This window comes from Pelodiscus sinensis, chromosome 10 (genome assembly GCF_049634645.1).
Source record: "Pelodiscus sinensis isolate JC-2024 chromosome 10, ASM4963464v1, whole genome shotgun sequence".
Classification (NCBI taxonomy): domain Eukaryota; kingdom Metazoa; phylum Chordata; order Testudines; family Trionychidae; genus Pelodiscus; species Pelodiscus sinensis.
The window spans coordinates 29,736,305-29,750,374 of NC_134720.1; the positions used below are offsets into that span (position 1 = coordinate 29,736,305).

A 14,070-nucleotide genomic window follows, 5' to 3' on the forward strand; every position below is an offset into this window, starting at 1 on the left:
TCAGCTTTGAAGGCAGTTCCACTGTCAGCATTATTCAGTGATGTGTTAGACTTGTAATTGTGAAGTTTTTCTCAGATCTCCACAACTTTTGCATGCAAGTTATATAACAAGAGGAGGCAGTGGCGACTGTCTCATCATTGCTGTAATTACAGTCTTTTCTATTTGTAGCAAAACGTCAGAGGCACTAACCACTGCCTGACATAACCATGTACTTTAGGATGTAGGTAAACAATGTCTGGATGTACAAGTTAAGTAACCAAAGTGCTGCTTCAGAGCAGATTTTGTGTATGGAACAAACTTGATAAAAATTTTGTTAAGCTAACTAATACTGCAGATCAGCAAAATAAACAAACTCTACTTAACGATAAAGCTGTCTCTTCTGAGATGCATATAGAACATTTTAAATGTGACTGTTCACTTGCATGTTCTTTACTGTAATATTGGTTTAACTTTGCATTTCAGGTCCCGGCCTAGCAATCAGAGTAATATGTGCTGAAGAACCTTATGTTTGCAAAGACTTCCCTGAAACTAACAATATTTTGAAAATAGTAGCAGATTTTTCTGCAAGTGTTAAAAAGGTAATTAAATATTGTTGAAACTGAAGAAGGTGGGTCTCTTGGGAACCAAAAATGTGAAAGAAATATGAATGGTAATTCTTTGAAGTATTAGGGTGATATTTATAGTATACTAGCAGTAGTAAGGCTTAAAAAAAATAAAATGTACATGCTTTATTTAAATAATGACAGTTGGTAGGGAGTGGAGGATGCAGGAGGTTAGATGTGTGAGGGGCTCGGAGTAGGGAGTGGAGGGTTCAGGAGTCAGGTGGGGAATTGGGGCTCAGGGCATGGGGCGGGGGTTCAGGAGACAGAGCAGGGGGATGAGAGGTGTGCACGGGGCTAAGGGCAGGGGGTTGGATATATGTAGGAGCTCAGGGGAGGGGGTTCATTGAGTTAGGTCAGGGGGTGGGGAGGATTCAAGAACTAAGAGGTCAACAAATGAAATTAATAGGCAGCGTGTTTAAAACAAACAAAAGGAAGTATTTCCTCACACAATGCACTGACAGTCTGGAATTCTTTGCCAGAGGATGTTATGAAAGCCAAGACTATAACAGAGTTAAAAAAGAACTAGATGAATTCATGGAGGATAAGACAATCATTGGCTACTAGCAAGGATAGGCACAGATTGTATCTCTAGCCTCTTCCAGAAGCTGAGAGGGGATGGATCACTTGATGATTACCTGTTCTGTTCATTTTCTCTGGGGCACCTGGCATTTGTCACTTTTGGAAGACAGCATACTGGGCTTATGTCTTATCTTCTTAAGTTGTATGCTGCATTGTTTGAGAAGTGCTGTTTGATACTTAATTTGTGCCAACTTGAAGATTTTCTGTGTAGTCAGCATTATTGGTGATATAATAAAACTGTGTTTAAATGTTTAATGTGTTTTTAGAAAAAGAAAAAGTTAATTTTGTACTACTCTATAGCAGCAGTTCCCATCCACTGGTCTGAGGACTGCTGGCAGGCTGTGAACCCCTGCCTGCTGGGCTGCAGCACTCAGCTGGGAGCGTGGTCTGGCAATGGGCCGCAGTGAGGCTGTCCCTATTGGAGCGGGCTGCAATGAGGCTGTCCCTACTGGGGGACCTCAGCATGGCCCAATTCCAGCTCCACGGCAGCCGCATGGCCTCACTGGCGGGGCTGCGGGGCAGGTGGCTGCCCCATGTACCGCAGCTGGAACTGGGCTGTAGTGAGGCTATCCCTACTTGGGCAGCCTCACCAAGGCCCCGATTCCAGTTCCGTGGCAGCCAAATGACAAAATCCCTGTAGCTTGACAAAGGAAACAACATGACTAACACAAGTAGGCCTTTTTGAATAAATTGGTTTTAATTACACCACAGAACACAGAGTACAGTGCTCACTTTATTATTTTTTATTACAAATATTTGCACTGTAAGAAGGATAACAATGCAGAGCCGTGTGGACTAATGCACTTTCATTTCATCAGCTGACTCAGATGTCATCAACAGAAATTTATTCATTATTTTGTTATGAGAATTATCAGCATGGAAGTGTATCATCTAGAATGTTAGTCCAAGTATGAAGGGGTAAATAAACGTTAGCATATCTGGAACATTAAATACCCTGCAATTCTGGCTATAACAGTGCTAGGTGAATGTCCATTCACACTTTAGGTGACATTATAAGTAAGAAGCAGGCAGCATTATTTCCTGTAAATGTAAACAAACTTGTTTGTCTGAGTGAATTACTGAACAAGCAGGAGAACAGAGTGGATGTATATCAGGAGTGGGCAAAAGAGCCTCTCTGTTTCTGGGCGCTGCCATTTTTAAGTGCCCCGTAGTTCGAACTACCTGCCCACGGCTACACGTGGCACGGGCTAGGTAGTTCGAATTAAAGCTCCTAATTTGAACTACCCTTACTCCTCCTGCAACTCCTACCGTTACTCCTCCGGGCGGCGCCCGGGAACATGCAAATGAAGCCTGGGATATTTAAATCCCGGGCTTCATTTGCAAGTTCGAATGACTACATTAGCCACCCTAGTTTGAACTAGGGTGGCTAGTGTAGACATACCCTAAGTGTGGTTCTCCATTGCAGGGTGGGGGCAGACTTTGCATGGTCCCCCCCCTCTCTTAGATGCTGATTGACCTGGGGGCCCGGGGTGGGAGCATGCAAAGTCTCCCACCATCAGGGGGACAGGCACCTGGAGGGAACTGCCAAGCTGTTCTGAACAGCTAGAGGTTCTCTTGGCATGGGCGGGGGCAAAGACTTCATGCACTCCCCCACCCACAGACCAGTGAAGGTCTGTGGGTGGAGAAGCAAGGAAGTGTCCTGGCATTGCCCCTTCAGAAATTTCTGAAGTGGCCCCTGCTGAGAAATTACTTCCCACCCGTGATTTATATTCTCTAATGTTCTACATGGGCTTGGTTTTGAGAGCAGTTATGTAAATAAAAAATTCTACATTTGTAAGTTGCATTTGCACGATGAAGAGATTGTATTACAAGTATGTGTATGAGGAGAATTGAAAAGTACTATTTCTTTAGTTTATCATTTTTACAGTGCAAATATTTGTAATCAATAATAATATAAAGTGAACACTGGACACTTTGTGTTCTCTTTTGTAATTGAAATCAGTATATTAGAAAATGTAGAAAAAAAATCCCAATATTTATTGTACATTTTAATTGGTATCGTATCCTATTGTTTAAAATTGTTATTAAATTTTTTAATCTTATGATTCATTGCTTCTTTTTAACCATGTATGATTTTGATCTTCACATCCACGCAATGACATGTATTGTGTGTGTACAGATGCGATGTAAAATATCATGCGACCGCTTAAAACGAATCACCATAATGAATATTCAAATACTCAAATCAATTAATTACCATAGCAAATATGCAAATGTTTCAGTGGCAGTCTGCCAAAAGTTTTTGAATGAGTTTGCTGGTCTGCGGTATTATAAAGGTTGAGAGCCACTGCTCTACAGTATCAGAATGGGTTGTTTAGCTAGAACAATCTAAAAATTACTGTGCTAAGAGAACTTATGTGACTGTTTCCAGCCATATAGTATTAGCAGAAAATAGTAGTTGTATTTTTTTTAAATTTACCTGCATGAACTGTCATTGGTCTTTTAGATCATAATGTGAGAAGTAAGGGTCTGATATACTCGAGGGATGTAATACGCAGGAATTCTGAGCAATGGAGTACATTAGTAGTGTATCATTTTCCTCTATTTGCAGTAATTACCATATGATAACTTCAGCTACATCTGTCTAGCTGAAAAAGGCTTCAAATTAGCTATCAGAAGTTACACTGAGAACAATGTGTTCATCACACCTGGCCATAGGTTGCTGATGAATTATCTGATCACCAGTGGCCTAATTGGAGTGTCAAGATTATTGTCGCCTTTATGAGGATGCTGCTGTCTTATGCATCTGGAAGAAATAGCATACATGGAAATCGCAGTGAATGATGGCTTTAAGTTATTTTTCTTTCTAGATGTGGCTTAAATCTGCTTATGCCGTTAGACTGTACTGTTCCTCATAATCCTTAAGATTTGTTAAAATAAAACTTTTTCATTGCTCTACAATGAATAAAGATATCATAAATGTAGAGTGTAAACCAACAGTTGGCTGCATAAATATTTATAACTTTTATCTGAATGTGTCTTTTTATAAAAATTATGAAAAGTTATTTTCTGCCCCCTTGCACAGCCACACACTCTGTTGCAAAGGGTCAAAGCATGCACGACTGAAGAGGACCAAGAGAAACTGATGCAGATCACAAGCCTACATTCACTGAATGCCTTCTTGCTGCCAATCAAAACTGTGGGAGTGCAGGTTAGTGGAGTGAGTCTGCAGAGGTGTTGAAGGTTGCTTATGCTGAATACAGAAGACTGCAATGTAATATAATCAATAATTAATGCTTTAAGAATAAAAATGAAGAAAATACCATGTCCCTAGGAAAGAAAATTAAGAGAATGCACAAGATACTACTTCTAATTTATAACTTATTTTTTGTTGATGTGTGGGTCTTCAGGTAATCTGATGTCCTCAGGAAGTTTATTCAGGCCTTACGTAAGTGTCTATCCAGCTGACTGAAATTCTTAAGATTAGGTAACACCTCTGAGATGCTGTGCCAAAAGATTTATACTGCCCATTCGACCTATTTATTTGTTCATTATAATTAAAAAGAAAACTCCAAAACCAAGAGCATTAACACCAAACAGCTTGCCTTATTACATTTGTGTTTTTGACATGACATTTCAAGGATTCTCCTGACATTTTTTGTGACTGTTATGTTTGATTGTTATCTATTCTAATTAGTTCTTTTGAGATCAGATTCATAGGGTACAGTGTCTTGGTTACTTGCTTTAAATTGAACTATTTTCTGCATTTGCATTAGTATAGCAATTATGGATATGCATGCCAAGTGCTCTTCTAATATCAATGAGTTTTTAAAAATAAGTTATTTTTGTTGAAATTAAATATTTACATATTACCAAACAGAAGTGCAGAATAGGCTTAAATGCCTTCTTCCACCTTGATAGGTGCTTACAGTATTATTTATGCATGGCAAGGTCATTTAATTAAATTTAGTGGAAAGTGGTGTGGTGTGTTTAGTGGAAAGTAGTGTGTTCAGCCTACCTCTTTTGTGGGGGTTGGCCTTGCAATATTAGGCAAATGTTTTGTTAGAGTTTTGTTAGATGGCATTGGTTATGTTTCGAAAATATTTTGTGATTTGGGGCATTTTTAATACAAGTTGTACCTCCCTAAACCAGAACTCTCTGGATCATAGAGCCTAAGGTCAGGGAGCCTTGGGGCATGGAGCTCTGGAAGCATGGGGAGCCTCGCATCAGGGAGCTCAGGAAGCTCCGACAGCTCAGGGAGCTATTGTAATGCAGCCCAGAGCTCAGGTGGTATGAAGAGTTCCGGCCATGCAGCCAGAAACTCCACAGTAGGGCGCTCAGGCAGTGCTGGGAACTCCAGTGGTACAGTCAGAAGCCCTGTGGTAGAGGCTCAGGCAGTGTTGGGAGCCGTGCAACAAGGGGTTTCAGCGGCGGAGCTAGGAATCCTGGAGCAGAGGGATCCGGCTGCAGGGCCAGAGCCAGCAGCACAGTCGTCTGAAGGCGGTATATCTGGCTGGGCCGGAAGCAGAGCCAGTGGGAGCCTGGTGGCAGAGGACCTCCTCTGGTCCGGCAAATTCCCTTGTTCAGCACGGGTCAGTCCCCAATGTGCCATATGGAGGTCCAACCTGTAGAACTAGCTTGAATTCATAAAATAATGTTAAAAGTTTGAAGAGATGACAGCACTGGAAGCTAAGAATGAAATACTGTCTTTTAAATTCTCCATAGAATAGCATAATTTTGCTGAATATTTAATATTTAAGTTCAATATTCAGAGACCCTTCCAGTATCCAGGAATTGCAAGGCAAATTAAAGATATAGGTTCAAGTTCTGCCTAAGCTATAGTCAGGCAGTCATATTGATTTCAGTGGGCTTATAATTGTTAATTTTACATCAACAATTCAACATTTTAGTTTTCTAACTTGATTTTTAACAGCTATGAAATAATTGGGAAAGTATTGTATATTGTTTTATACGTTAATTGTTTGATTATTGGTGGTTCACTTTTTGTTATTTCCTAGGGTGATTGTCGCTCATATAGCTATGTTTGTGGGATCTCAAGTAAAGATACTCCGCACTGGGAGTCACTTATGTTCCTAGCCAGGCTCATACCGCGTATGTGCCACAACATTAACAGGTATATATTCTCAATTTGGTATGCAATAATTATCTTTGTTTTTGTCAGTTTATTAATAATTATTGTGCCTATATTGCAGAAATTAGAACAAAGGTTAGAAACTGAGAACTGAAAGTAGCTAATATAACTTAAGTGTTTTCCTTTTAAACATTATGAGATTTAGTTATAATCACTGTCCAATGAATTTTGATGTGCAGTTATTCCAAAAATGCACAGACTTGAAATACTCATCAGTTTTCTCCCCTGGTGATGGTCACTTGATAAGACAAAATAGAGTAAAACTTGTATAAGGCCCCATTTTGCTAGGCAATCTGCTATTTTGCATGGCTGCTCCAAACAATGAATGGACTTATTGTATGCCATTTAGAAAATATTTTGGCTTGTCCTAACTCAGCTGTCACTGACGTTACTTGTAAAACTCCCATTGACTTAAATAGGACCTGTGTTAAGCCAACACTAAGCAATATAAATAGTTCAGTTTGTTCCACCTGTGTTAGAAAACTACCTCTGTTAAACATCAGATTTGCTAGCCCTTTGAGTGTCTGAAGACATCTTTTTCTTTACTATGAAATATTAATTCCATCTGTTTATCACTGAACTAATTAGACAGTGCCTAAGAAAGGTCTAGGTGCACTTTGCTATAGAAATTTATATATGGCAATGTAGCAATAGTGCCATTCAAGCTAATAGTTAAAAGAGTTGTGGCTTGAAAGGAGATAAATGTTCTTGGTTCCCTTAACCTGGTAGTGCTGTCTGTTATTAATGTTGCACGACATTTTTCATTATAAGATACTATTTTTAATTTCTTATAATTTTAACTAAGTTTTCCATGCCAGGTGTCTGCCTCAAGCTGATTTTTGGGGGGGAAACTTCAGCCAACACAGTTCAGCCATTTCCAAGAATGAGGCTATGGAAAAATATGTTTTGTACATAGTAAATTCTGGTGACCTCTATTTTAAAAAGCTCTGCATTAGAGTAGGTATTTGATATTTGGCAGATGCTTTACTTTGTCTCAGGATGAGCCTTTTTGTTGTTCCTTTGAAAATCTGCTGAAGTCTGGCCTTTGAAAAATAAATGACAGTTCACAGTTGCTCAGCTAAATTTTCTGAAAATGCCATCTTCATTGAGTATGCTTGGGCCTCTTGCAGCTCCTAGTACTGATAACACTACTGCTATATTTACATGATAGCCAGAATCAGTGGAGTGGAGATCGATGTATCAGCAATCAGTTTAGTGGGTCTAATGAAGACCCACCAAATTGACCTCAGATTGCTCTCCAGGTGTCCCATGTACTCTGCCCCTAATGAGAAGAGTAAGGTAAGTTGATGGGAGATCTCCGGTCAACCCCACACAGTGTAGATACTGAATTAACTTGACCTAAACTATGTCAATTCCAGCTGTGTTGTTCATGTAGTTGGAGTTGCTTACCTTATGTTGACTTACTGTGGTAGTGTAGACCTACCCTACGCATGCACCATTCCAAAGGATATGCTATGGCCTGGAATCTTTTTCCCCCTGTAAAGGCTGTTCTTAGCTGGTGTGGGATTAGACATTGGAACTAGAGCAGTGAGTCCCTCTCTCCAGTGCTCTCAGTGATCTCCCTACTAGCATCTAAGCCAGGAGTTGGCAACCTTTTCAAACCAAAAAGCCAAACTCATCAAAATTCAAAGCAAGTAGTCAACAGAGACATTATAAGAATATCCATTTGCATGACTGAAAATATACAACTTAATGTTATTGATAATTGATATAATGATTGATTAATAGCATAAATGAAACATACTCACAGACTTTATTTAATGGGACTTCTGCTATTGCATCTTTTCACACATTTCTTTGGAGTTTACATCATAACTGGTCAAATCCAGCTTCATGCACTCATTCAGGCTGTCTTCTGTCACTCTTATGGGGGAGACTGAGATTGAGCAAGGAGTTGTAGGGAGACTGAGGCTAGGAATCAGTAGGAGAAGGTGGGGAAGAGCTCTGACAGGTAGCCAGAGAGCAGGTGGAAAGTTGGGAGTGGCGTAGCAGAGAGATTGGGGGACAGAGCCAGAGAAGGAGGAAACTAGAGCAAGGTGATGGGGAGGAGATTATGCAGGGGATACTTTGAGAGCATGGTGAGGAGACAGGTCAGACAGGATGGGGTTGATGGGACAAAGAGTTCAGGTGGGAGGGAGAGACCTGGGACTTCCTGGGAAAGGAGACTGAGATTAGGTGTGAGGAGGAAAGACTGGGACTCAGACAGCAAGCCCAGCGTGGGAGTCTAGGATTGGCTGGGCAAGAAGACTGAGTCTTAAATAAGAAATCTAGGGAATAAACCTGGGACATAGAATGGACCTGCTTTGGGGAATGAATCTGAGTGATGCAATGAGGGAGGCTGTTGTTTGTAGGAGCCTTGCCTCACTTGTTGCATGGTAGTAGTGAGTGAGGCAGGGCATTGCATGAAGAGAAAGGACTGTCTCATAGTTGAGGCAATTGAATATGACTCTGGAGAACTGGATTTTTGTCCTTACCTATGCCACAGAGTTCCTGTGTAATGCTAAATAAATCACATAAACAAAACTGTTCATAGTGGGTTACTAATTTATTTCTCAATTTCTGGTTGCCTAACTTGATACCCTTGTGTTTAATATGCAGAAGTGCGTGGCACTCTGAGTTGAAACTAAAGTCTATAATAGTTCTGCTTTGAATATTTTAAGTACTCTGAAAAATTGGGTCCTGGGTATTTCAAATCAGGAAAACAAAATGTGTGTAAATTGTTTACCTTATTCTCTCTGTACTTCAGTTCCTATCTGTGAAAGGATGATATCATCACTTTATCTCACAGGGAGTGTTGTGAAGATAAATTTAATATTTACAAAGCACTGAAACTGTAGTGATGAGTACTATAAAAAGCAAATTAATAATTTTGTATAAGGTTTGAATAATGTGCCACAAAAAGGCATAAAGCTGCACAAGAACAAAACAGATTTGTGAACTGTGAATGAGGCAGAGTTCCTGTGGAAAAAATAGTTGTGATTACATACTATCTCATAATGTTTATGCACAGCACCAGCCTTATTTCTGGCACTTCCTAATTTTTGTGTGTTTGACTTATAAGTATAATGGTTTTTTTTAACATATTTGTATGTGTTGCCGTAGTCTATTATAGACTGCATAACTGAATGTTACTGCTGTTCATTCAGTTTTGTTATGTCTCTGGGTGTTGTATGGTGCCTAGTACATGATTCTCAAACTTTCTCCTTTGTATTTATAGGGGGCTTTAAAAGGAGAGGAGAAAGTTGACTTTTGAGTAGTTTATTAAAATAGTCTTCCAACCTCATAACTTCGCAGTTTTTATTCTATAACCCAAAAAACCCAATTATGCTTGCCCATAATTTGAGTTTATTTGGACAAAAATTGTGTTTTCATTTTATTTATTTGCAGAGGGGTTTTTGTTTTTTGTGTTTTGATTTTTTTTTACTTTAAGTCTCAGTTTGATATAGCAGATTTATGTTGAGTACTTCTCTGCTCGGCTTTGTTAGGCATGTCAAAGACATAATTCCTTTAAATATCAAGGTTTACAGTATTTGTAACATATACTAAGGATCAGGACTGCTGAGGGGAGAAGGGAAGATAACTACCACTGTGACGGGGGGTCCCAGGCCATTTAAATTACCCAAATGAGCTGCAGAGCTCCTAGCCATAGGACTGGAACTGGCAATGGTGAAGGCAGCTGGTTGGGCATGTGGAAGTCCTGGCTGTGCAGGAAGAGCACACCCAACAGCACAGCCAGCAACTTGCTGGGCACCAGCCAATGTAGGTGCAATGCCAACAAATGTTAGATGAATATGTGTGTGTGTGGTGAGGGGGCCCATTCACTGTTCTGCATTGGGGCCCACAATTGCTGTTGGCGGGCCTGCTAAGGATGTATTAATTTGTGTTGTGCATCAGTTCTTTATCCATATTTCACCTTATTCTAGAGCAAGGAAGAAAAAAGCTTGTGTATTACTTATAAATAATTAGTAAATCACCAGAGATTTATAAATAGCAATAGAACTGTTCATTCACAGTGTGTTATTTCTCAAACTGTGAGGTTAGCCTCCTCAAGCAGGCTTTGATTCTTCAAAGGAGATTTCAGAAGAAGCAGAATGCAAATGTAAAATGTGTATTGTATATTGTTGAAACAATATGAACTTTCACTGCCATCAGTTGAAAAATGCTTTCAATAACATCAATAAATGGGCATTTCTGTGTAGTTCACAGGAAAAAGCAAGCCTAGAGCTATTGGCACTGTATGTAGGAAATAAAATAAATAGCTTTTGAGTTCCAAAAATAGAAAAAGGTACATCGGGTTTACAGGATATATCCAGCTGAAATGTCTTGTCTTTATTTTAAAATTAAAGTTTGTGGATAAGGGTCAAGATTAAAAAAAATCATACTCTTAAAATTTCTCGGTCTCGTGTGCTTCACTGAAACAGTAAAGATATAATCTCCAAGCAACCTTTTTAATTCTTTAGGCATAAAATGTATTTTTCTACAATCTACTTTATCCTCCTAGAGTTGTATATGTGTTCGGTCCACCAGTCAAAGAACCTCCTATGGATGTTACACCCACTTTCCTGACAACCGGAGTCCTCAGCACTTTACGCCAAGCTGATTTTGAGGCTCATAATATTCTCAGGGAGTCTGGTAAGTATTTAGCCTGGATACATGAACTTATGCTTATCAGAAAATGCTTGTAATTCTTAAATCAGTATGTAGTTACATGTTTTGAGCCAGAATATTCAAGAACTGTGCTGTGTATTTTCAAATAATCACTACTTAATATGGTGGTTGACTTATTTCTTATCCTGCAATGAATGGCTTGAGTTACTAGATGTCGTCCAAATAGAATGAAATTTAGAGTCTTTAAAATTATTCTTACAGAAATCACCTCAGAAATGAATTTTTGACACTACATAATGCCTGATTATGAATTCATCCTTGGTTTGTTGAGCAACAGTATCTTCCTCTAGCACTTTCCATTTCTCTGTGGAATTGTGTGTATGAATCAGTGATATGAAATTACATATGATGATCTTGCCATTTTCACTTGTAGTGATCATCTTTTCTTACCCAAATATTAAATGTTTGAGAGATGATTTAAAATATTAAATAATAGAAACCTCTCAATAAGAGTAGCCAGAGCTGCTGAGAGCAGACAATATTACTTATTATCTGAAGTTTGAGGTATTTCTTTAAGCCAGGGTATGGAACCTTTTTTGGGTCAGGGGCTACTGATCCACAGAAAAATCAGTCGGGGGCTACACACAAGTGAGAAGCAAAAAAACCCAACCAAACCCTCACTGACTTGGTGGTCCCTGACTGAGAAGGAGGAAGATATTCTGCACATTCCTCACGCACACCAGAACCTTGGCGGGGAGGCTGGTAGATTTTGTGTGCTCCAGCCCCAGAATGGGACGGGGGAGGAGGGGAGGCTGGATCATCAGCGTGGGCTCTCTATTGCTGGGTGGGCAGCTCTGAGCTTCAGGGGCCAGATCCAGACAAGATGGGTGCCACATGTAGCCCCCCAGCCTTAGGTTCCCCACCCCTGCTTTAAGCTGAACAATCCATTAGTCTACTTTGAGGGTTTGAAACATAACAAATTAATATGAAGTGATGGCTCAATAGTGAAGAGTGGGCTGAATGTGCTAAGATTAGGGCTGTCAATTGAAAGGGGCAGTGGAGCCTGGGGTCAGCTGGGGACTCCCCAGCTGATCCCAGGCTCTGCATGGCATTTCCCTAGAACTTGGGATCAGCTGAGGAGTCCCTACCTGTTAAAAGCATAAACATATCAGGAGGCAGAAGATGCAGTCACCTTGACTATGTCAATGTTTCAGAGCCTAGGTTTACAAATAAATCTAAAACAATGCAAACTCACACCAACACAAAAATTAGAGTTCATAGGAGCCCACCTAGGCTGCACAGTGGCAATAGCCTCTCTTCCACAATAAAGGTTTCAGACAATCACGGAACTGGTAAGAATGGCTCAGAGCAGTCCCCAAGTCACTGCAAAGCTATGCCTTCAACTATTGGGTCACATGGCTGCAGCTGCCTTTGTGGTACAACATGCTAAATTATACATGAGACCCATGCAGCTGTGTCTAAGAATAGTTTACAAGCCAGATTTCCACAGTATCAACAAAACCACGTCAATTCCTATCAAAGTGAAACAGTCCTTAGGTTGGTAGACAAACCCAGTCAATGTGTGCAAGGGAGCACCTTTCCACTTTCAACTACTGTCCATAACTGTCACCACAGATGCATCTGTCCTGGTTTGGGGTGCACACATCGGGCAAATAGAAGGTGCAAGGTCAATGGTTCCCAGAGGAATCCAAGTTGCACATAAACATAGTAGAGGTTAGGATAAGGATGTTAAGTATTGGATAATTGATTCGACTTTGCAGTTTGCATTGACTGTTCGATTAGTTGATAGTTTGCCTCTGCCTTTGAAGTATAGCAGAAACTCTAGGGCTGTTGCTACACTTCAAAGGCAAAAGCACTGCGTGGAGCCCAGGGTCAGTTGGGGACTTACCCGCTGACCCCTGGCTCCATGCCGCACTGCCGCTTTGAAATGCTAGGAGGAGCTTGATGCCGGGCTCCCCGCAGCGTTTCAAAGCAGCAGCACTTCACGGAGCCCAGGGTCATCTGAAGAGTCTCCAGCTGATCCTGGGCTCCATGCAGCGCTGTCACTTTGAAACACTGTGTGCAGCCTGGGGACACCCTAGCTGGCAACGGGCTGCATGTGGCTTTTCATAGTGGCAGCACCACATGGAGCCCCCCCGGGGTCTGGCCCCAGGCTTCAAGCAGTGCTGCTGTTTTGAAGTACCTCCCCTCCCCCCCCTTTGCTGCCTCTATTTGATAGAGGCAGCAAGGAGTGGGAAGCGACTCATCGACTATCCTGTCAACTATCTAATAAGCATTTGCTTATCGGATAGTCGACTAGTCTACTAGTCCTTCACATCCCTAGGGCAGGGCAGTAAACAATGCTTGCCAACACCTTTTACATCTAATTTGCAAAAAAAGTATACATTTTTACGGCCCATCAGACAACCATGTACTACAGTAAGCCGCCAGGATGGAGCCTAGTCATACCACCTCTGTATGAAGTCTGGCTATGGAGATGGTGTGTCCCATACAACATACACCTTTGATCCACCTATTTGCCAGACAAGTTCAATACCATGGCAGACACCCTTACCAAGAACTTCAGTTTGAATCATGAATGGGGGATCGATACCAATCTCCTATTAGAAGTGTTCAGTCAGTGGGGATTCCCTGTTGTGGACTTGTTTGCAACTAGTACCCACAAGAAGTACTGTTCTTGTGAGAGCATTGGAATGTACTTTCTAGGGGATGCGTTCACAATAACAAGGAGTTCACCACTATCATACGCGTTCTAACCAATACCAGTTCTCCATCGAGTAATCAACAGGATAAAGCAGGACAGGTCCATAGTAATAGTAATCACTCCCTGTTGGCCCAGACAGACATGGTATCTGTGTCTGATGCATTTGTCCACAAAGAAGCCATGGCATTTCCCCACACTCCTGCATATTGACTCAGAACGGAGGTCACATACACCATCCATGAGTCCACACTCTCCATCTGCAGGCATGGTTTCTGACTGGATTCTTCTCAATAGTTGCAGGATAACTATGTGAAAATGATACATTTATTAAGTGGCACAGGTGATGCTTCCCATTATGAGGCCATCTTAAAGCTAGCTAAGATTGTCTAGTGTAGCTAATCATCTGATTATATTACCTTTTG

The 14,070-nt window shown here is 40.8% G+C and overlaps 1 protein-coding gene across 2 annotated transcripts in view; it reads left to right on the forward strand.

Annotated features, from left to right (window-relative positions):
• Window positions 1–14,070, forward strand: part of GMPS (guanine monophosphate synthase) — an 83,977-nt gene that overhangs the window by 39,209 nt on the left and 30,698 nt on the right. For both annotated transcript variants that reach the window (XM_075937754.1, XM_025184864.2), the window contains exons 11-14: window positions 463–578; window positions 4,228–4,353; window positions 6,161–6,276; window positions 10,817–10,947. In XM_075937754.1, the coding sequence (XP_075793869.1) occupies window positions 463–578; window positions 4,228–4,353; window positions 6,161–6,276; window positions 10,817–10,947 (489 nt within the window). The remainder of the gene's footprint in view (window positions 1–462; window positions 579–4,227; window positions 4,354–6,160; window positions 6,277–10,816; window positions 10,948–14,070) is intronic.